We start from the raw sequence: 21,227 nt of genomic DNA, 5'->3' as shown, positions 1-21,227 counted from the left end.
CGCTTTGGCTTCTTGGACTTTTGTCTAACAATTGTGAATTCGCTTGGGGATACAAATTCCTTTACTTTTTGGTCGCTTTTTGTCTATGGGCATTGGCTTTGTTTTTGCTAGGCACATTGCTTTTTCCACGCTCTTAATTTTCATTGATTCATTTCATCATTTTTTGCTGTTTTTTTGGTGTTGTCAAGATTAACCCAAACAAGTTTGAATAAAATAATACTATTAGGCTCTATGGGGTCTTCATCCTCATTCGACACTCTGAATCATGATGATCGAACTGTGGTGACTTTTGCTTTGCCCCGGTGTGGGGGATGATCACCAACTGGGTTTGTACGAAACAAAATCGCCGACTCAATTGGGCTAGCAAGGGATATAAGTGTATGGGATAGAAGAAGAATTGCTCTTGGTCATCCTAGGGCACTTAAATCATCGTGAGAGTTCATCTGCAATAATAACACTAAAAAATTGATGCAAGTGAAAACAAGAAAATTTCTATCCATTTTTCTTACCTCGTGCTGTGGACTTACCTCCAGTTGCCCCCTAGTATGGGGTGGTTCTCAATAGGGGTAATTTAAAAGGAACCTTTGAGTGTATGGGCTCAAAATGGTTAAGTAAAGGATCGCCGGTAGTGTATGGGGCAGAGAAATGAACTGCCTCTCATCATTTCGAATATCGTACCTTATGCGAGAAATCCCTTTACCTTGCAGACATGGAATCTTTCCATTCATCTCGCCAGGTATCGGTACATGGGGATGTGTATGGACTAGGGATTGCCTTTCATCATCCCGATGCATCTTGTTCAGCATATCCGAGTAGTTCGACACCATTCGTCGAATTGTCAAAATTTTTGCATGGAATTGGTAAATTAAACAAGTAAAATTACTTTGCAAAATTCCTTTTCAAAAGATATGCGATGTATTTGAGGGATGATTAAGCATCTATTCGCTTTAAATTGTTTCCTCTTTCTTTAATTCTTTCTACTCTTATGAAAAGAGATTCAAGGAAAGAGATACTTACCTGTGCTGCAATGGCGGCGAGGCAAACCTGCAAGGCAATAAGAGAGTCCATGTTAATGAACGACTCTTTGGGGGACAGAAATTGGGAACGATACAACATTACCCTTCATGTCTCCTTTCATTTGAGTTTAAATTTACAATTCCTTAAGCTTTCTCGAATGTCAACAATATCTGTCGAAAATAGCATGAGCTCATGTTAGAAATAAGATGATCGAGGATAAATTGAGAACAATATCAATTTACCCTTCGTATCTCCCTTCATTTGAGTTTAAGCTAATGACTCCTGGAGCTTTTCTCAAATGTTGACAATTCTTGTTGAGAATAGCATGAGCTCATGTTAGTAATGAAATGATCGTGGGTAAATTGAGAACGATACTAAATTACCCGTCCTCCATTTTGTCTTCAAAGCTAGCAAAGTCTTTTCTTTTGAAATCCCTTCCTTGTTGGTCTTGAAGCTCGAATGAAATCCTCTACAGGCAAGGGTGCTCCTAACTAGGCGGTCCTATTCTCGACGCATGTTGTGTTAATGCGGTTCCGGCACGTTGAAAAGCTTCTCGGGAATCATCTGATTCCTGACTACACATGTGGATCTTCGCAGCAAAGCTAATATTGACTTTAAATGTCTTTGACTAATATGGGCGTTGTAATCCTTTTTGATGACTACCATCAAGACTTCCATGATTGTCAGTATTAGCATTGGTGCTATCTTGTCATATGCGAAGTCCAATCTAGCTGCTTATGATGGACCTTTATTCAAGTCCATCCTACATAAAAGGAGAGGATATATCATTTCTATGTTAAAGTAGATGAACTTTAGGAACGAAATACACCATTTTTGCTAGATTGGGGGATTCTAACATTCCATGCCCTCTAGTCTATTTCTCCAATCAAGGACTCTTTGCACATTACGGAAGAAATGTATTAGTTGTTTGCACAGATTAGGGCTAAGACAAGGACCAAGATACATCCTTTTAGTATTCCGTAGTGTTTCGCTCAAGAGGTCTCATCATTTGTGCTCTATCCGGCTTACTAGCACATCAGAATTTAGCATGCTCCCTAGTTTGTTACCTGCAAAAAAGAAGGGATGGAGTATTATTTTCAAAATTTGTTGAGGAATAAAACTTACCTTTTTCCTTTCAAAAAAGGGTGATTTCTTCCTGACTTGCCCCCGGTTTCACAAAAATGTGCGGGGAAGCGACTTGGGACATGCTTGGAGATAAGGATTGTTGGACGCCTACTTCGCTCCTCGGGAGGTCATCACAATCAATCAAGGGGTAATCAATTACCCACATTGATATAGCATTCTTCTGAAAATATGCTCACCATTATGTTGATTATCAAACTAACCAACGGGTCTACCATCATTGGAAATTGATGTGTCATCTTATGAAGCTTCATCATTGAAACAAACCAGGAGAATTACGCTATGAGACATCAAGCAAAGGAGTAAAAAAAAAAACAAACAACGTCTATCTAACACATGCTTGGAAAAAAGCCTTTAGCAATGCAATGTTTTTATTATTTTTGAAAAGAATTGAGGGAGGAAGCATGAGGAAGTCCAGCCCTCAAAATTTCTACATGGATGATATTTTATTTTCATGGGTGGATATCATGACCGGGCTGGTTTAGTATACCTCAACATATCGTCAAAACAAAACATTGGCGATTCTTTTGAATAATTTAGGCGAATTACATTTGTTAGAATGGAAATTGCAATACTCAAATTCCAAGCATAATTGAAAATTCAGAAAATCGAGAATACTAGAAAACAAATGAGACTTTAGAAAGCAAGAAAAGCTCCCACATAGGGGAGGATTCAAACTATTAAATATGCTTCTATTCTAAAGGGGAAAAATTGAGTCTTTAGTTTACTCAATGATGACATCTGCGCCTCCTGCTTGATTGGTGGTGCGTTGCGGAATGAAAATATCTTTGCATCCAATAATTTCTGGACTTTATTCTTCAAGACAATACAGTCATTGACGGAATGTCTTATTTCACCCAGATGATAATTGCATGCTTTGGAGGGATCGTAGTTGGGGAAACGCTTAGGATTTTCACGCTTTGGGTCTTTAGCAAGCAATCTCTTTTCCAGGAGAATGGGCAAGATTTGAGACATAGGCCAGGAGAGTGGCGTAAACTATTTTCTGTTATTTCGCCTTTGTGATGGTTACGCCCGGACGGTTATACTGAATCTGCATTGTTCACGTTGTATGAACTTTGGGCGTAGGGTGCTCAATTCCTTAGGATTGGGGGACTTAATAATATTGTCAGATATGACAGCTGTGCCTTTTGGGTTGACACTGGATGGCTCCATTTGAATCATCACCCCTGGTCTTGGGTGAAGAAATGCAGCCATGGTGAGTTGGTCCAAGCGGACTGACAGATGTTCCACTTGTTTCGAGAGTTGTCGAAGAAAGGTGAAGACTTGCTTTATCTCGTTCTTTATGTCCGCCACACGGGTTGTCATATCCTCTTTAGCCATTTTTGTTTGGCGAATGGGTATAATTCGTAATTACCTATCGGGAAATGGAAATGAATGAGTATAATACCTCATAAGGGATCAGTCCATGACTTAGTCTAGTACTGTATTTTCATACTCCATTTAGTCAAGTACTTTTCCCCATCTTGCAAAAAAATAAGATGCAAATTTTTTTTACATTATTGATTTTTTAGAATGGAAAACCTAGTTGCCGTCTTCCGGGTTCGAACCCTGGTCTTTCAGACCAATTCATTCCACGGGTACCAGTAGGCCAAAGCCTTGGTAGTGTCAATGGGGTGCATTTTTTTATTTATACACAATTTTCTCCTTTTTTTTGAAAACGACGGGAAATCCCTTGGGAAAACAATGATTTTAACATGCTTATAAAAATAAGGGCATGAATTGGAAGTAAATATTATGAAAAAGTTTTAGTGAATGTTTCTTCCAAAATAACTACGGTATTAAACCCACAACTAACCTAGACTAATCATGGACCGATCGGAATATACGAAAATAAATAAATTACAAAGTGCAGGAATGGAAAACTTACTTTACCGAGCACCATGGCAATCCTAGAGACATGCGCATAAGAAGTGAGGTTCGATTTCTATCTAGACGGCTTAGCAAAATGAAGCTAAAAGGATGTCTGACCATCGTAGTCTCATGTTGGTGTCAGGTCCTTCTAACCTCGACTTAGTCGAAAGGAATACCTTATAGTCACATAGATAGCTGCTAAAGATAGACACTTTACAATACTTAGAAAGAAATTTCGGGGAAAAGAAAGGCAACCTCTAGATCGCGGTCTCGCGTTCGAGGTCGTATCTTTCTTAACACCATCCTAAATGCCCTATCGTGGCCCAGGTCTGGCGGTATGGTTATGTATGCAACAGTGTAGTGCTAAATTATTAAAGCATACACAACAATTCATAAACAATCATTACTTCGAATCTGCAAGAACATTTAACACCTTAATGTCAAATTAGACCTAGAATCCTCGCTGCCAAAAATATTTTTGAACAGGATAAAATTTCTGGCCTAAGTCCACTTAAGAAAAATAGTCTCTAGCGGAGTCGCCAGTCTGTCACGACTCACCGAATTTTTCCATGGGAGAGGTGTCACGACCTACCTCTCGAGAGCCAAACTCGATGAAGTGAGTTTAGAGGTAAGTGTTCATGAAACGGTCTGTGTGACAAATCATAAAAGACAACTTACCGAAGCGTCGATCTTTTGGTCATCCATACGGTCCATTGATCATGAATGTGTATTTTCCCTAAATCCATACCTCACGTAACAACGGATCGATTTTATCTTTTTTAAGAGTCACCACTAGCCTAGGTCGGGGGTCGGCTAGAATACCCAACCGAAATGCGGGAGTTTCATTTTGGTTTCTACGAAAACTAGAGATAATGGGTTTGGGGACTAGCTTACGTTAATATTTCTATTAATGCCCTTTCGATACTGCTAAACTTATCATGGTTATTATAAAATCTACTCTCATTTGTGTTTTTTACCATTTTCATGCCAAAGCCTTAGTCCCACTAAGTGATCACGCATCTTGTTTTTGTGTTTTCATTTAAGATTCTAAACTAATCCTATCTTAGTCTAGGAAAGAAATATTGAAAGGCATTACGTAAAGTAAACACTCAAGGTATTAAAAAGACAAGCTAATCCTAAGTGCAAGAAAGAAAAACCCGCAACTCATCGGGTGTTTATCACAATACAAATTGAAAGCCCGAGACATGATTGGGGACGAATGAATTGAATACAAATTGAGATCGGATTGGACATCGGTCTATGACCACCGTCTTTAACAACTTTGGACTATCTCCTCCATGGATCGCCTCTCGGGTGTCGGTTTTTACATCCATAAAATACATTCATGACAAACAATGTACAAAAGGACAATCAAAGCAAGGCAATGACGTAAGCAATTCACTAATCAAATACGGGCCTCGAGATCTGCCTTTGCTTTGCATACATTTTTATTTGCCCGCCCACTTAATCGTCTAACATTATTTGATTAATGGTTAACGATAATGAGCTATCATTTGCATTTACAAAATGGCAACTCATATCGATTAACCCCTAAAATAGGGTTCTAAGTGACCACCGTGGACTACCCGCCGAACATGCGCCGGGCCTAACATACATCTAACAAACACATGCAAGACAATGAATAATGCATGCATTCAGGCCCATGGGCCTTGTTTTCAACCAAACAAGCAATGGATAGTAGGCCTCAAGTGAGGTCCACTTGTTCAATTATTAATTGCTAATTTGAACCCTTTCTGTTCAGATGTGATTAATCAACCTAATGATATCCAAATGAAGTGATTCATGTGTCATTAGAAATATAATTTCATGAGGATCAAAGTTCATGAAGAACATTTTTTCTAATTTCCCACCAATTTTCACGAAAATGAGAATTTTACCCTCGGGGACAGTCTGGACTCGGTTTTAATTTGAATTCAAAGAAGTTACGGGAAAAATAGTGACTGTTATCAAAACCCCGCCAAATTTTTTGGACAATTAGAATTATCCATATGTGACAGTTTTTATGTTTTGATTTTTTGCTAAAAATCCCTCTAAAGTTTTGTAAAATTCGGTTTTCACCGAGGACTCATTTGCAAGCCAAGTTTTAGTTCGAGAGGACTTTATCTAAGACTTCTAGCAAATTGACCCCATAAAAATTGATATTAGGTCCCAAAACTTTCTAGTCTACATAATAAGACCCTAACGAACAACTTTGTAGTTTTATATTTTAGCAAAAAAGTACTCTAACTTTATCAAATTCGAAGAAACATATTTTGGATTTCAGAAAAAGGAAAATCAGATCTGGACACAGATACTGACTAAATCATAAAAATTCGTTTGAAAATCTAAATGAACTCTGATTTTGATAAAATTGATGTGACTTGAAATCTCTTGATCTCAGTATGAACTTTCATGGAGAACATTTTTCCAGATTTTGAATACACGAGTTTATAAAAATCAAAGAACACATGAAGGTCAGTCAGAAACTCATTTATCACAGGAACTGAGCCTAGATGACATTGTTAATCGTCCTAACCTAACTTGCTTGGAATTTTATGAAATTTTTACATTGGACATATCTAAATGTTCTTGACAACTTTCATGTAGGAAGTTTTCTCAAATAACGAACAAAGAAAATCAGAAACATCACCAACTGAGCAAGGTCATTCAGTATTACAGAAGAACAGAACACAACATAATCATTCTAGACTCTAATCTCGACTTTCAAAGAAGTTTTGATCTAGCAAATGATGTCTGTTTAAGGCATGTAACCTATCAAATCGATGCTCAAGATGTATTCTACGACTCTCTAGTTCATCACTTTGCAAGATTCCAACATTTTAGAAGTCAAATCATCATCACAAGCAATCAGATCATCAGGATCCAAGAATGACAGATTTGAACTCACCCTGTGTAATGATACTTTGACGCACAACCAAGCGATCCGGCCTCCGTATTCAGCTCAAGGACAGCATGGAGAAGCCTCGGAAAGCTCGACAAACCTATGAGAATCGAGTGTACAAACTAAAGTAAGAACCGACTCAGTTTTGTGCAAATGAACTATCAATGGAAATCAAGTAAAACGAAGCGATCCGGGGGTTGTTCGAAGGGAGGCCAGCCACCACAGCCACGTGAGGATGCCAAGTAAGGTCGCTGAGGCTCGAGATTGCTGAAGGGGAGCCGTCAGATTGTCGGAATCACCACGGAAGCCGGCTGGATCAATCACCAGCTTGGCTACCGGTGATGTAACTGAGAGAGAGATGGAGCTGATCGGAGGTGCTCCGGCCACCAGTAGCTGTGGCCGGTCTTACGAATGGCTTCAGGACGTCCGGGGGGTTGTCGGAGAGCCGGCGGTGTGCAGGAAATCGGCCGGCTAGTGGCCGGCGTGAGCAAGGAGAGCTCCTGACTGAGAGTAGAGAGGGAAAGAACGCGAGAGAGAGGGAGAGAGAAGAGAGAGAAACCGGATCTGAAAAATGAAAGTCCTTCTCAATTTTTGGAGGGAAAAAGCTTATATACCTCCCTCAGCTTTAAATCAAAGCCTCTATATCAATATATGGCCTATAATGTATCTTTAATGATTAAGAATATTTCTTAGGGGCTAAGGATAAGCGACATGGTACTATGGATGGCCACGATCTGTTCTACATAAATGGCCATGATTGATTTGCTTAACTCCTAAGTAATTTGCTTAATCCTTAATTAAGGGTATTTTGGTAATTTTGCTTAGGGGCATTTTTGCAATTTCTATTTAAGGGTATCTTTGTCATTTTGAGCACAAAGGGATGTGGGTGGCCGGAATGAACAACCAATCACTGGATTCTTGACTGGAAAAATGGCCAGTCCGATCAGACCGGTTCAATTCCGGTCAAACCGAATTGAACCGGTTGGATCGGTTTGATCCAGGTTTGACCAGGTTGAATCGATTCAATTCTCAGCCCAATTTGTTCCAATTTTGTACAATTTCATCCCTACCATTATTGATTGACCCAATTGAATTGAATTTGATTAAATTGGATTGATCCAATTTGAAAAACATGCACATTTGATCCAATTTAACTTGTTTGGCCCAATTGTTTTAGTTTGAGTTAATTGCATGGCCAAGCTAGACTAATGGATTTAATTGAAGTCCAAATGGCCAAATTGAGTTTCAATTTATCAAATTGGATGTTAGTCTAGAATGGGTCAAGTTGAATTGTACTAATTTGACCAATTACTCTTAGATTTCTCAATTATTGGATCACTAAATTGGCCAAATTGGCTCAAATTGATTTCAAATTTGAATTTCACATAAGAAATTAGCTCATCCGTGTCTTAATTGTGCAAATCATGAAGAATCGATCGAAATCACTGATTAGGGCCTAAATTGGGGGTTTTTGCCCTTGGCTTGGAATTACAGAATTGACTCCAAAATTGAATGCAATACGATCTCTAGATCAAATGTCATGAATGAAACTATCCTAAAAAATGACTATAAATGAAGTAATTTCATTTTTGGCCGATTTGAACAAAATTCCGCAAATTGGAGAAAAGTTGATTATGAACCAATTTTTGTAAAATTGATGATGCCAAAGTGAAATTAAGCTAAAAATGAGTTGATTTCGTGGTTTTAAAATTTTTGAATTTTTTTGGACAAAGTGTTGACCAAAAGTCAATATTTTAGTACTTATATACTAAAATGTCAATTAATGGGTCAAACTTTGAATTTTTTGAAAATTGATTATGCAAAAGTGAAATTGATTCTGTTTTGGGGTTTTTATGCAAAAAACCAAAATTTAACTTTGGGTTGACTTTTGATCAAAGTTTCACCAAAAAGTCAACTCGAAAGTCAACTTTTTGACTTTTTGAAATTGAAATGAAAAAAGCTAAGAAATGAATGGTTAATGCTAATTCGAATGCTAAATGACTCTTTTTGGTTAAGGATTGGGTTTTGTCGCGATCAGAAACCCTAATCTCAAGATTTTACCTTTATGACGTGTCGGCTAAAAATCAGGTGTCAACAAGAGGGAAAATGTGGCATAGCTTGGTACGCGCTAAGTCTAGGTCTGAGACTCAACTTTGGTTCTCCCAAGCCCATATCATATCGCGACTTGTGATTTAGGTTTTTAACCTGCAAGTGATTTTTACCTAGGAGTCGCCACTAATCAATTTGGGGTGCATCGATTAAAAACCCAAGTAAAGTGACGGGAGAATCACCATACTCCTACGAACCAGAAATTAAATTAGTTCGGGGACTTGGTTACGCTAGTTGAGTGATTAGTGCCATTTCGGTACCTTTCATCCTGTTCATTTCAAAAAATATTTATCAGGCAATTTGGATTGATTTTAGGACCTATCTCCTAACATATGAGGTGATCAAACGAGTGCACAATCATTAGTAATTAGCAGTCAAGAAAGATATGCAGCCTAGGATTCTAACCCTAACTAAGGCGACAACATTCAAAACATGATAATTTATGCAATTATATTCTAATTAAAAATAATATGCATAATAATAATATAACAGTAGTAAAAAAAACATGCAAAATACTACCGCATAGCCTTATAGGATTATCCGATTTAAACATGATCATTAATAGAATAATTTATATAATTTAGAAAAATATTCAAAAATACTAATTTCTAAACTATTTCCTAATTTTTAAAGAAAAATAAAAAAAGTTTTTAAATATTTTTTAAAAATAATATTTTTAATTAAAAATAATAATATATTAATATAATATTCGACCGGGTCGGGTCGGCGGATCGGGTTAGGTCAAATCTGACCCAGGTCAATGAACCCGACCCAAAGACGTTGACCCCGGGTCCTGGATCGGATCGAGCCTGATCCCGTGGAAGAAGACAAAACAGGGCCGGTTTGACTTGGTTGAACCGGCCCTGAATGGCCTGCAGACCCAGTCGGCCCGATCTGGTGGAAGAAGACAAAATAGAGCCAGTTTGACCCGGTCGAATCGGCCCTGAATGGCCTACAGATCCATCCGATCAGGTCTGCAGGTAAGGTTTGGGCCTATTCTTGTTGTTGCGACCTCCTCGAACTAGTCTCACCATATAGGGGGTTTGGCTAATGGATTACTAAGTTTAAACCTAACTTGAGCTCTCCCAAACCCATACCAATTCGCAACTTAGGTTTAAGTTATTAACACACAAATCAATTTCATTTAAGAGTCGCCACTAATCAGTTTTCGGTGGGTCGATTAGACACCCAAGTAAAGCATGGGAGATTTGCTTCACTTCTACGAACCAAAGATTCAAAGGGTTTGAGGACTTTATTATACTAATTAATCAACTAGTGCCATTTCGGTACCTAACCTTATTCAATCACCGCCTAACGTGTCACGCCCCGAACCCCATCGGGCACGCAACACCCTTACCTAGTCGATTTATGCGACATCCCAGGATTGTCGCCGACCTCAAATCGACATCAGAGATTTACAACCACAGCGGATACTAACAATTAACCCGGACAATTAAAACTGGGGAGAATATTCAGGGAGAATACACATATTATTTTCCATTCACAAACTTATAAGATATTCACAATTACAGCCTTAATATACAAGTGCACACCTTACTATCCACCTTCGATAACAAAAAGGACTGGATGACCTGGTATCCTAATTTCCAAAAATGGTACACCTCAAAAACTCTGATTAGACCCATGCACTAACCCCTACGGCCCTTACTCGGTGTCCACTCCGAGTCTGACTCTTCACCCTCTGAATCCGAACTTCCTTGGACAGTCTGCTCCTCAGAGGACTCCGGCTCAGTTGCGATCACAATCAGGTGATTGATGTCACCCGACTCAGCCGGAGCTGCGTTCTGATACTCCTCAGCCAGAAATTTGAAGAAATTATACTTAGGCACGTAATTGGGATCTATGTATTCCTCAAAAGGGAGTATATACTCCGGGTCTCCTGCCGGCTCATCCGACTCTTCAGACTCGACCTCAGACTCTACCTCGGGCTCCACCTCTTCGGGTTCTACCTCGGCCTCCGCTTCCTCTGGTTCTTCCTCGGGGATCGGTTCCAAATCGATGTCCATGGGATCGTCTTCAGCTTGCGACGCTTCGGGCTCGGGTTCATGCTTAGTCTCTGAAGATCCCTGAGCTGCGGCCGCTGATTACAAACCCGACTGAGCTAAACTAGTATCCACACTAGTCAACTCTCCGTCTATCGGGGGTACGGCCGTCGGGTCCCAATCCCCAACAAGATCAAAAGGAACATCGAATCCTCTAACGGGCCCGAACTCAGTCCCGTCAGCATCCCGGAAGAACCAGGCATTGTACTTATGCTCTTCCCAAAGAGGCAAACCTACATCTATAAACACTGCAGAGGTGTGCTTAATCCAGGTCATCCCATCTCCCATCGGAAATTCTGTAGCGTCAACCTCAGTGTGCACTGGGACCCCAAAACGTTCTGGTGGCGGCGGTGGAGGGTTCATCGCTCAGGTCGGGGTTCTGAAAATTGTTGGTTTACACAACCATGAGATTATATCTCAGCAAGTACACCCCTAAACCCAACCTAGGCTATCACGTACCTCCAGACAATTACGCAATCACACACATTCACGTACATTAAGTAATCACAAAGCAGGCACATCAATTAATATGGTCAGGCTCAATCATGTGCACACCCGCACTCAATCACAACTACATCAGATGCAAACACGCGCATGTACCATTCTCATCCCACTATTCCTTCCATCCTCATTCCTCTTTCATATTCCTCGCCAGTGATCCGCGTTGAAGTACACGCTTCAGGCACACTACGATCATTCACCACATCCGCCCGCGTACCCGTTCACGCCTCAGGCCCCAATCGCGACCTGAGCATCACACGCCCCAGGTCCGATCCCAACTCAGCCCGCGCCAAATGCGACAGGCCTACATGATTGAAACCCGAGCTTAAGATGCCTCGGTCCAATCCCGATCTCACCCGAGCTGATCGTGCCTCGGACCGATTCTCATACTTGCTTTTTCCAATCTCAGCCTGTGCCAAATGCATCAGACCTACGTGATCGCTGCCCGAGTTTACGGTACCCGGCCCGATCCCATTCTCGCACTACCACACTTTCGCATACTTTCCCACAATCACTTGTCACACCACAACTTCTCCTTACTCATGCACATACTCGGTATGCATTTACCACACGCAACTAGCCCATCACACGCGATCCGTGCACGCATCGAGTCACACGCAGACAGAGCTCACTCAACAATTCACATGGCCAATATCAACAATTAATTCGATCTGGCCCACGCGTGCACCAAGCAAACATATGTCCACTATATAAACACACAAATAAACACTCAATTAAATCAACCCCATCCAGAATAATTCAAACATGCCTAAAACACGTAAATTGCCAATTTTCTCCAATCAAATGGCGTCGGATTAATTCCGATCCTTCACGACACTTTCTCGCCATTAAATAATGGTTCTAAAAATCCAACTTGCGTCCCGAACAAATCATCACAGCCCCGTGAACAGTAAACCACAGCTCGTGAACAGTAATTCACAGCTTGTATTCACCTCAAATTGTCCTCCAAAAAAATTCCAAAAATAATCCTCAAGGCCCGCCACAACATTTCCGACCTTCAATCCACCAAATTAGCACCCGCATAAACCCGATTTCACCCAAATTAAATCGTCCTTTGATACCCAATGTCCTAAATCGGGTTTAGGAAGCGACTTACTGAGTTCTAGACTTAAACGGCTAGAACGGGAAGCGGCGGCACTTAAACGGACACAACGGGGACGGCGGCGAAGCTCGGCAATGGCGATTGGCTTGCGGCGGCGGTCTGGCCCCTTTGGTTGTGGCTCACGGCCACTTGAGAGAGAGAGAGAAAGAGAGAGAGATGGTGAGGTTTGAGGTTGGTGGTTGTGGCGTACGGTGGCGTGGACGGCGGCTAGACGGCGGTCCGGCGTGGTGGTGGCGAGTGGCGGTGCCGGCGGTGAAGAAGAACGGCCAAGGGAAGCTCACGGTTGGGGAAAGAAGGAAAAACCAAATGGGGGGGCTGATCGTGAAGAAGAAGAGGAGAGAATGGGAAGGAAGACAACATTTTTGACTCAAATAGTGACCATTGACCCAAGTGGAAAATGACCATATTACCCTTGTCTCACAATTTTAATCCGACGGTCCCGATTCGATCTTATCTTGGTCCGACGGCCGAGATCGATTCTTGCACAAAAATATCCAAGGGTATACTTGTAATTTCTCAAAAATCCAAGGGCAAAATTGTCCAATCAAAATTTTGGGGCAAAATTACCAAAATGCCCTTTACCCTTAAAGCTTGCCCTTTAATAAATCCTAGGGGTATTTTGGTCATTTCCTCCGTTTCTTGTTCAAATCGAATTTTTTCGAAGGATTTGAGCGCACCAAAAATTCGCACGTGTCACGTGCAACGTCGTCCTAACATTTCAGCGTGACTTCCTAATTTTCCGGTGTCCAATTTGGGCAAAAATTCCATAATTAAATTCTATTAAACGCAACTCGAGCGTTTCTCGAGCTAACGGGCGGCTTGCTGAGGAAATTCGCGAAATCGACTCATGACTGATACTAAATCGAGTCACATGCAAGTTCGTTCAGTGCGTGACGACCTCGGTTGTCATTAAAATCGCGAAGATCAATCACTTGATCCGAGGGGTACGATCGTTCGGTATAATTTCAGAATCATTCGTCAAGTCGTTTCGTGGTCCAACGGAATCACCCGCGATCCACTATTAGGACAGTGGCGAACTGACCCCTAACTATCCTTGGATCGGCCAACAGTGGCTCAAAATATCACTTCTGCGATTTAATGGTCGAAATCCATTCACGATCGAATTTTCTTTAGTCGCGCGCGAATTTAATTCCCCTATTAGCCTTTCCCTAATGGTTAGCATTCCCGGGAATGATCAATTCCGAGCGAGAATTTACTGCGAGCACATCTCATAAAACTCAATTATTCAATAAATTCCAATTGGTGGAATTTCGGAATGTCACATAACGTGTTCACGCTAATTGTGAGTCTCAAAGTTCTATCCCTAACCAGGCTAAGGGAAGCGGCAATCGATTTATGAACTAAACATGTCTAGTCAACCACATGGAACGTTAAATTAAACACACAATTCAAAACGTGTGAATGAAACATCGCACAAAAGGGCAAGAAAAGGCAATTCCAAAGAACAAATCATTTTTTTTATTTTCGAAATTTTTTTAATTAAAAAATATTTTTTTTAAATTAAAATAATATAATAATATAGAACGGACCCGGGTCGGATCTCTACATTCGACCCGGGCGCGTCGGCCCAAGTCCACCGCTAGGTGGGCTCTGCAATGGCCCAATTCGGAGTAAAACTAAAACTCAAATAAAACAAGTAAGTAAAAAAACACCAAGCCCAGCCCACTAGAAACAATAACCTAAATAGCACTCAGCCCAAATTAACCAATTCGGCCCACCCACAAATGGCCTAACTTAAAAGTCATTTTAGTCCTAAACTGAAAAAGCCCAAAACCATTAAACCTTAGAAGACTTAAAATTGACCCAAACACCAAAACCCTACCCAGTGACGACTCGGCCGCCCGACCCGGCCACCAACCACCGACCCGGCTCGTCCACGCCACGCTCGATGCCGCAACGCTTCACCTGACCCGAGCCTCCAGCTGTGCCTACCGCTGGCTGAAAGCTCGGCCACCACTCGGTTGGGCACGACGTTGCAGACCGATCCTTGGCCCCCACGTCACCGGCCAATCTCCGACCACTGCATCACCGGCCAAATTTATGTCGTCGTCCGAGCACCGCCAAAAAGGGAGAAATGACGAAGCCCCGGAACGAAACCACGAACCACATCAAAGCAAGCAAACACAAGGATCGATACCATAGGAAATGCAAAACACGTCGTGAAGATCGCGGGTCAACGCACAACCAAAAAACACGACAAATCAGGAACAAACGCAAAAAATAAAATAAAATAAAAATTCATGTAGACATTTCATCAAATAGGTTGAGTGCATTGCAAAAACGGAAGGTTTTTGGCGCGATTGAGACTTGAGCTCCTTCGGGTTCTCAACATAACACATACAAAGGCAGAGGAACCAGACACAGAAACGACGTGGCCGAAATTTCATGCGGGCCAGTCGACTGCAAACTCCGGCCACGATGTGCCCAAAATAGGGCTACTCACGGTGGCAGAAACAGGACAGTCGTGGTGGCGTCCCTATTCGGCTCGACGGCAATGAACGGTGGCGAGCTCGATGGATCGGACTACGTCCGGTCACCTCGTACGCCTCCGAGCCAGAATCCTCGAGTAATCGACTCAAAACTTTTGAAGAAAATCCAAAGAACCAAGACCTACTTTGGGCGCGAAAGGGAGGCCGCGAGCTCAAGTGGCGCGGCCGAGAGTTGTCGAACGACGCTCAGGCGCGGCCGGGCTACCGAAAAACTCTCCGCTCTATCGCTCTCTTCATCGGATCTCGCTCAATCTCCCCTTTTCTCCTCTATTTGTCCCTCCCTTTTCGCGAGGCCAGTACTCGGCCTTTTAGGGGCTGGCCGGCATGCTCGACCACCTTCCGAGCGCGGCCGGCTTGGCCTCGACCCCAAAATTGTGCCGAGCGATCTTCTGCCACCCCCACACCTCTCTGTCTTCTCTGCTTTCTCTGTCTTCTGTTGCTTGTCCTTCCCCCTAGAGTGCATGAATGGTGTTTGGGGGAAGAAGAAGAGTCGCGGGCCTGGCCCAAAGAGAAAGGGAAAGTGGGCCGACCCGCGCAAGGAAAGAAATAGGGAACAAAAAAAGGGCTAGGCTAACCCGCTTCAATAGAACCGGCCCGAATTTTTTTGAATTTTCTTCTTTCTTTTTTTCTTCTTTTTTTTTGAATTTTTGAACTCTAATTTTTTAAATTAATAATAATTTTTTTAAATAAACAAGTAAAATATGCTCTAATATACCTTATTAATGAAAATGCACCTAATGTCTATATGTCAAGTAATTTGATGAAAATATTTTTGTTTAGGGTTAAAAATTAATCCCTAGTTTTTTTGCAATTAAACCCTAAATGGATAATCAAAATTTAGGTGCCAACACTCGCGTGCCTGTGCACGCGAGAACACCGGCCGGGTGAGATCCGGCGATTGGCCGACCATCGGCCTCGCCAGCCTCGGAACTTGAGGCCGAGGAGGCCCCCGTCTGACCAACCAAGGTGGCCGGCCACGGCGGCCGCCGGCCGAGCCTCGACCGGGGCTCGTCGAGCCCAAACATAGGTTGGGGCTTGGCCGGCCAACTCAGGCCAACCTTCAGGCTCCCTTGGCCTCCGACAACCCCTACAAAACCATCCCCGAAGACTACAGCTCACTGAATGGCCCCCACATAGCTGGCCAAGGGTCGAGAATAACAAGCCTCTCTTGGGCATTTTGTCGGACACATGGAGTGCGCGACCAAAACAAGGAGTCTCCAACCTTTCTTTGGATCAAGGCCTGCTCCGGCAGTCACGACTCGCTTCCGACGATGAGTATATACTAGTATCAGGATCGGTATAGGCCGAGATTTGCACGACACGGTCAGCGTGAGTCCCGGCCAAACTACAACAAAAAACAGGGGAAAACAGGGCATTTAAAGGACTTACCGATTGGGGTTACTTTAGGGGGCTCGTCGGCCGGTCTACAGGCAACGGTGAGACAGGCTACTTCCTCTTCGAGACCTACAAGCTCTCAACTCTCCCTTTTCTCTCTATGTCTCACTAAAAAATCTCTCCCAATCCTTCTCTCTCCCTCTGCTCTATTCTTGCTCAAAGGGGCCGACCCTTTCTCTCTCTCCTTCGCCTGCTTATATAGTGGCCGGCAGCCACCTACTCTGCCCCAAAAGTCCTCTCCATTAAGTGCTCTCAACTGCTCTTTGCTCCATTAACTTCGGTGGCCAGACTTGCGCGGTGGAGCGGCTTCTCTACGTTTGTCCCAGGCAGCCGATTACAGTGATAGGGAGTAAGGAGGAGAGAGGGAGAGAGGCCGGGCTACTGGGGGAAAGAAAAGAAGGGGCTGGGCCGGGCCAGGCCCAACTCGCGCGGAACGAAAGGAAAAAAAAAAAGGAGGGGGCCGGGCCCATAGGGAAGAAAGGAGAGGGCCGGGTTGACCCGGCCTTATCAGATTTTTTTTTAAAATTATTTAAAAACTCTAATTAGTGCAATTACTGTTAACATGCCTAATGCCTAGATGAGATGCAATTAAATAAAATTTTTTGTTTTAGGAATTAAGGACATTAACGTCTAAAATTTTTATAATTAATTTTGGGTAAATTAATAAAAATAGGTGTCAACACCTCCCCAGTAAAAAGTTATGCATTGCCGATTGCCTGCCATCAACGATCCATCCAAATGAATCATCACATATTATTCTCTTTTCTCTACCAAACTGAAGAACTTTGACACATAACTGTCATTTGGGATGATTTATTCCACGGTTGGATATCAATAGCCTTTGTCCTAATAACTCAAAGCAAACAACACCCTGATTATGATCCGGAACAAGGAGGTACGTCTCCGGGCGGCGGAAGCACCTTCTGATCGCTGTTCGGCCCATCTTTGACGACAAGGACTGTGTCCATTCCCCAGCTTGAATGGCGTTCTAAGTGACAGTGCATGAACCACACTCCTACAAGCAACAAGAAAAGAATAATCTGTCAATTATGTATTCAAATACAAGTCTAAACCCGTGCAAACTATATGTTTCTATGCCTTTCTATCGATGCAATCATAGTACCTGGATTATCGGCTTTGAATCTGATCGATGTCCACCCGTTTTTGGGGAGTCCAACGGTGTTAACATAGGGAGGATCCACTGTATTATACTCTGAAATATAGGAGTCGCTGAAATTTCCGTCGCCCATTCCGACGACATAAAAGCTATAGCCGTGTAAATGCATCGGGTGATTCTCCGCTGCTCCCAAATTGGTCCCCTGGAATCTTATCTCGACCTCCTCATTATAGTTAATCATCAACACGTCAGTAGTCACATTGGCAACTTCCCCTATGGCCGATACATTCCCGGTGTAGTCGAACACAAAAAGTGGATGATCCGGAAAAGTCTTGTTGTAGATTCCGTTTATATTGCTGCACACGCCACAAACATAATGTTATAGAGAAATTTGGATGTTGAATTACGCCTTTGCTTTAAGACAATTAAGGTTTTCACCAGTTAAATTGGTTCAATTCAGAAAATATTTCAACCCAAATCAACTCTATTGGTTTAAGAAAAATGTTCAATCCAAACAAATAGGATCGAAGTTGGTAGTCTAGTGATTTACGTACTTGTAGTATGCTTGGAGAATGCTAATCGACGGAGCCCAAAAACTTATGTTGTTCAAGCTTGCCGAATGCATAGAGCCGTCTGGACCAGTACATGTTTTATTAGCAGGACATGGTTGCTGATTCACGGACACCGTGATCGTAATGTTTCTAGTGATGCTAGTTGGAACTGTGGATGGATGATCTTTGCTATTCAAACTCCTCAACCGAATAGTGAAGTTTCCAGCGTCACTCTTGTTGGTAAAACCTGGAAGCTCGGGTAACACGGGAGTCTCTGAGTGGTTATAAGTGCCGCTGTATTGGAATATCCCTCTCGTGACGTTATCGTTGGATGGGGCATTGGTGTCCACGAATGGACTGAATAGCATGTAGTAGCGACCAGGGGTTTGGTTTGCGGTGACCAAAACGTTCATCGTTTGACCGGGAGTTATCATGAGGTAATTGGTATTAAGCGGCTTCAAATAAGCCCCGTCCATTCCGACCACAGTGATATTGTGCTCCGCTATGCCGAAGAACATCTCTTCGTTCAACCCGGAGTGGATGATCCGGAAAAGATACGTTTTTCCTTGCACAACCGTTATATTGTATGCCGAACCTACGAAAGAAAAAAAAAAAAAGCACACCAAATTAGATAATATTGACGGAGATTTTGAAATTATTCGTACAGTTTATCAAACATCATTAATTAGTTTTAAGGAATTATAATTTGGCAAGATCTCATTTCATTAATATAGCGTAAAAAGGTTTTATTTCATTACCTTTAAATAAGACCTTTTCTTTTTAATATTACTACCATATATCACACTCATATATATACACGCTAGAATTAGTACCATTAGAGCATGAATAAGTGTCTCCTGGTTGACCATTAATGGTGTAGGCCACGGACAAATCTGGATCGCCACCGGATTCAAGAGCCTCGTCGATTATGTCCTTTGTATCTCTCGCATACCATTCAGCTGCATATCAAATTATAATTTTGTTAAAGAAAACAATACAAACTGCTATTTGTGCGTGTGCGAGTAAGAAATTTATTTCTGTCGTTTAAGTTAGTTGAAAGTAGCATACAGATGACGATTGTGTGTTGTTCATCAAACTTGTAAGGGTAGTTGGTGTCGTTGACAGGCAAAATAATTATAGGGCCATGTATGGTGGCACGTGTCCAGTCGCTGTGAGCATGCCACCACAACGTGCCTTCTTCTTCGGTGAATATGATTTTCTGAAGGAAGCTTGAGTTCGTAGGGATCGGGCACTGCGTGATGTACTCTGGGCCGTCAGACCAGGGATACCTTATTTGTCTCACTCCGTGCCTGCGCGTGTGTACAATATTAGGAGGGAGGGAGAGAGAGAGGGGTGGGGGGCTGAGGTTGGAGGCGGGGTGGTTTTATTTTTACCAGTGAATAGTGACTCCATAAGGTCCCATGTTGGTAACATTAACGTAGACGGTGTCGCCCTTGTGAACACGGATCTCCGGCCCAGGAAACAGACCATTCACGGTCAATACGGTCCGATTCGTCTCACACAACATGTTAATGGGTGTCTCCTTCACCTGCAACAAATAAAATATCATCCTATAAAACTTTGAACATTAAGCATCCTAATTAATCTCTCTTATTAAATTGATGTAGAACCGTTTTGGCGCGTCATTGTCTACGACTAACATTTAACTAATTCAAAGGCCTGCATCAGCACTTTCTTCTGGAATAACGACGCCAAATGGGTTGGAAACCACCTCCCAAAAGAATTAAGTAAATAAATCGCACAACTGTAGACATTTTGGGATTACTACCAAACTCTCAAGAAGTTGAAATCATCAGAACAAATGCATGTAGTTTGGTATATGAATGCCGTAATACTCGGCCTCGAGCATAGTTCAAGTTTTAGCTAGCTCAAGATCGAGATGTGAAGATCATCTATGACAAAAGTTGTAAAAAATGCGCTAGTAGTCGCTAAACGTTCTGTATAGCCCCAAAAAGACACAGTTAAAGTGCTCAAGAAGGAGAAGTTCCTACTCACCACGAAATCATAGTTGAGGACTTTGCCTTGAGCCATGCAAAAGAGCAGGGTCAGAGTGAACGCAAGCCCTAGAAATCTGCCCATCGTCTCTCCCTCCCTCCCTCTCTCTCTTTCTCTCAACAACACAAAACTGAACTTGTACCAGTCACTTGATCCAGAACAACAAAGGGGACTTGTGTGGTGCTCAGTCTCTTTCTTCTTGTGACCTTCACCTTCCATCGAAGGGGGCTTTTTGTAGGAAACTTCTTTCGATGCTTGGCGATCTCTGTCTAGACGCTCTCTGTCTACCCCACATGAAAACGAAGCCGTCGTATTGCCACGAAACAACGGGTCCCATGACATTACAGCAAATAAACTATTAAAGATAAAAGAATGAGCATCTGTCTTTCAAAGGCTCGCGCTCGTTTTTCCCGTGTTTCCACGAAGAAGAAGAAGAAGAAGATTGGTTGAACAGCACCGCAGAGGATCCAGCTGATGAACTTCTCTCAAATTAATTAGTCACACCGGCAAGAAAGAGAGAGAAAACTTAAAAAAAAACATTTTCTCTACGCGCTCATCAACTGCTTCAAAACTCCTTACCGATTCCTGTTTTGTTCTTTTCTTGAGACAATAGGCATCAAGTCGACCAGTCCCCATGATACTACGGTAATTAGAGCCACTAGAAGTCAATGGATCTTCGGTTCAGCAGAGAAAATCGCATTCTTCAAAAGAGGAAGCATAAGAGAAAATTTGTTTTTCCTTGTGATTTACCAAATAGAGTAACACAAACTAAAAGAATATGGTTAATACTACGAAAAACCCACAACCAGTACACTTGTGACAAATTTACCTCAAACTAAAGTTTTGGCCACAAAAAATTTCAAATTGGTACACATGTGACAAATTTACCCTAAACTACTATATTTGTG

General features: G+C 42.1%; 1 protein-coding gene and 1 long non-coding RNA gene across 3 annotated transcripts; both read right to left on the bottom strand.

Annotated features, from left to right (window-relative positions):
• Positions 1-833: 833 nt before the first annotated feature.
• LOC130136910 (uncharacterized) lies at positions 834-7,345 on the bottom strand. Of its 2 annotated transcripts, none has more exons than XR_008815603.1 (2): positions 6,941-7,345; positions 834-3,535 (listed from the first exon to the last, which is right to left on the bottom strand). It is a non-coding gene; the product is annotated as an uncharacterized LOC130136910 (long non-coding RNA). The 2 variants fall into 2 exon arrangements; XR_008815602.1 differs by having other exon boundaries at positions 834-2,084.
• Positions 7,346-17,326: 9,981 nt separating this feature from the next.
• LOC115686364 (laccase-15-like) lies at positions 17,327-20,676 on the bottom strand. Its single transcript, XM_056307507.1, has 7 exons — positions 20,320-20,676; positions 19,698-19,852; positions 19,372-19,613; positions 19,137-19,262; positions 18,307-18,898; positions 17,759-18,108; positions 17,327-17,650 (listed from the first exon to the last, which is right to left on the bottom strand). Exons 1-7 carry the CDS (start codon positions 20,659-20,661, stop codon positions 17,511-17,513), a joined length of 1,947 nt encoding a protein of 648 aa, XP_056163482.1. The 5' UTR covers positions 20,662-20,676; the 3' UTR covers positions 17,327-17,510.
• Positions 20,677-21,227: the final 551 nt, after the last annotated feature.

This window comes from Syzygium oleosum, unplaced genomic scaffold, assembly GCF_021117445.2.
Source record: "Syzygium oleosum isolate NSW1041296 unplaced genomic scaffold, Sole_v2.1 Sole_v2.54, whole genome shotgun sequence".
Classification (NCBI taxonomy): Eukaryota; Viridiplantae; Streptophyta; class Magnoliopsida; order Myrtales; family Myrtaceae; genus Syzygium; species Syzygium oleosum.
This window is presented reverse-complemented; position numbering and strand designations above follow the sequence as displayed.

Excerpts from the sequence above, each read along its gene's own strand:
- LOC115686364 (XM_056307507.1), bottom strand. The coding sequence starts at position 20,661 with ATGTCATGGGACCCGTTGTTTCGTGGCAATACGACGGCTTCGTTTTCA. Across the intron at positions 19,853-20,319 it reads TCCTCAACTATGATTTCGTG|GTGAAGGAGACACCCATTAA; the intron begins GTGAGTAGGAAC and ends TATTTGTTGCAG. Across the intron at positions 19,614-19,697 it reads TATGGAGTCACTATTCACTG|GCACGGAGTGAGACAAATAA; the intron begins GTAAAAATAAAA and ends ACACACGCGCAG.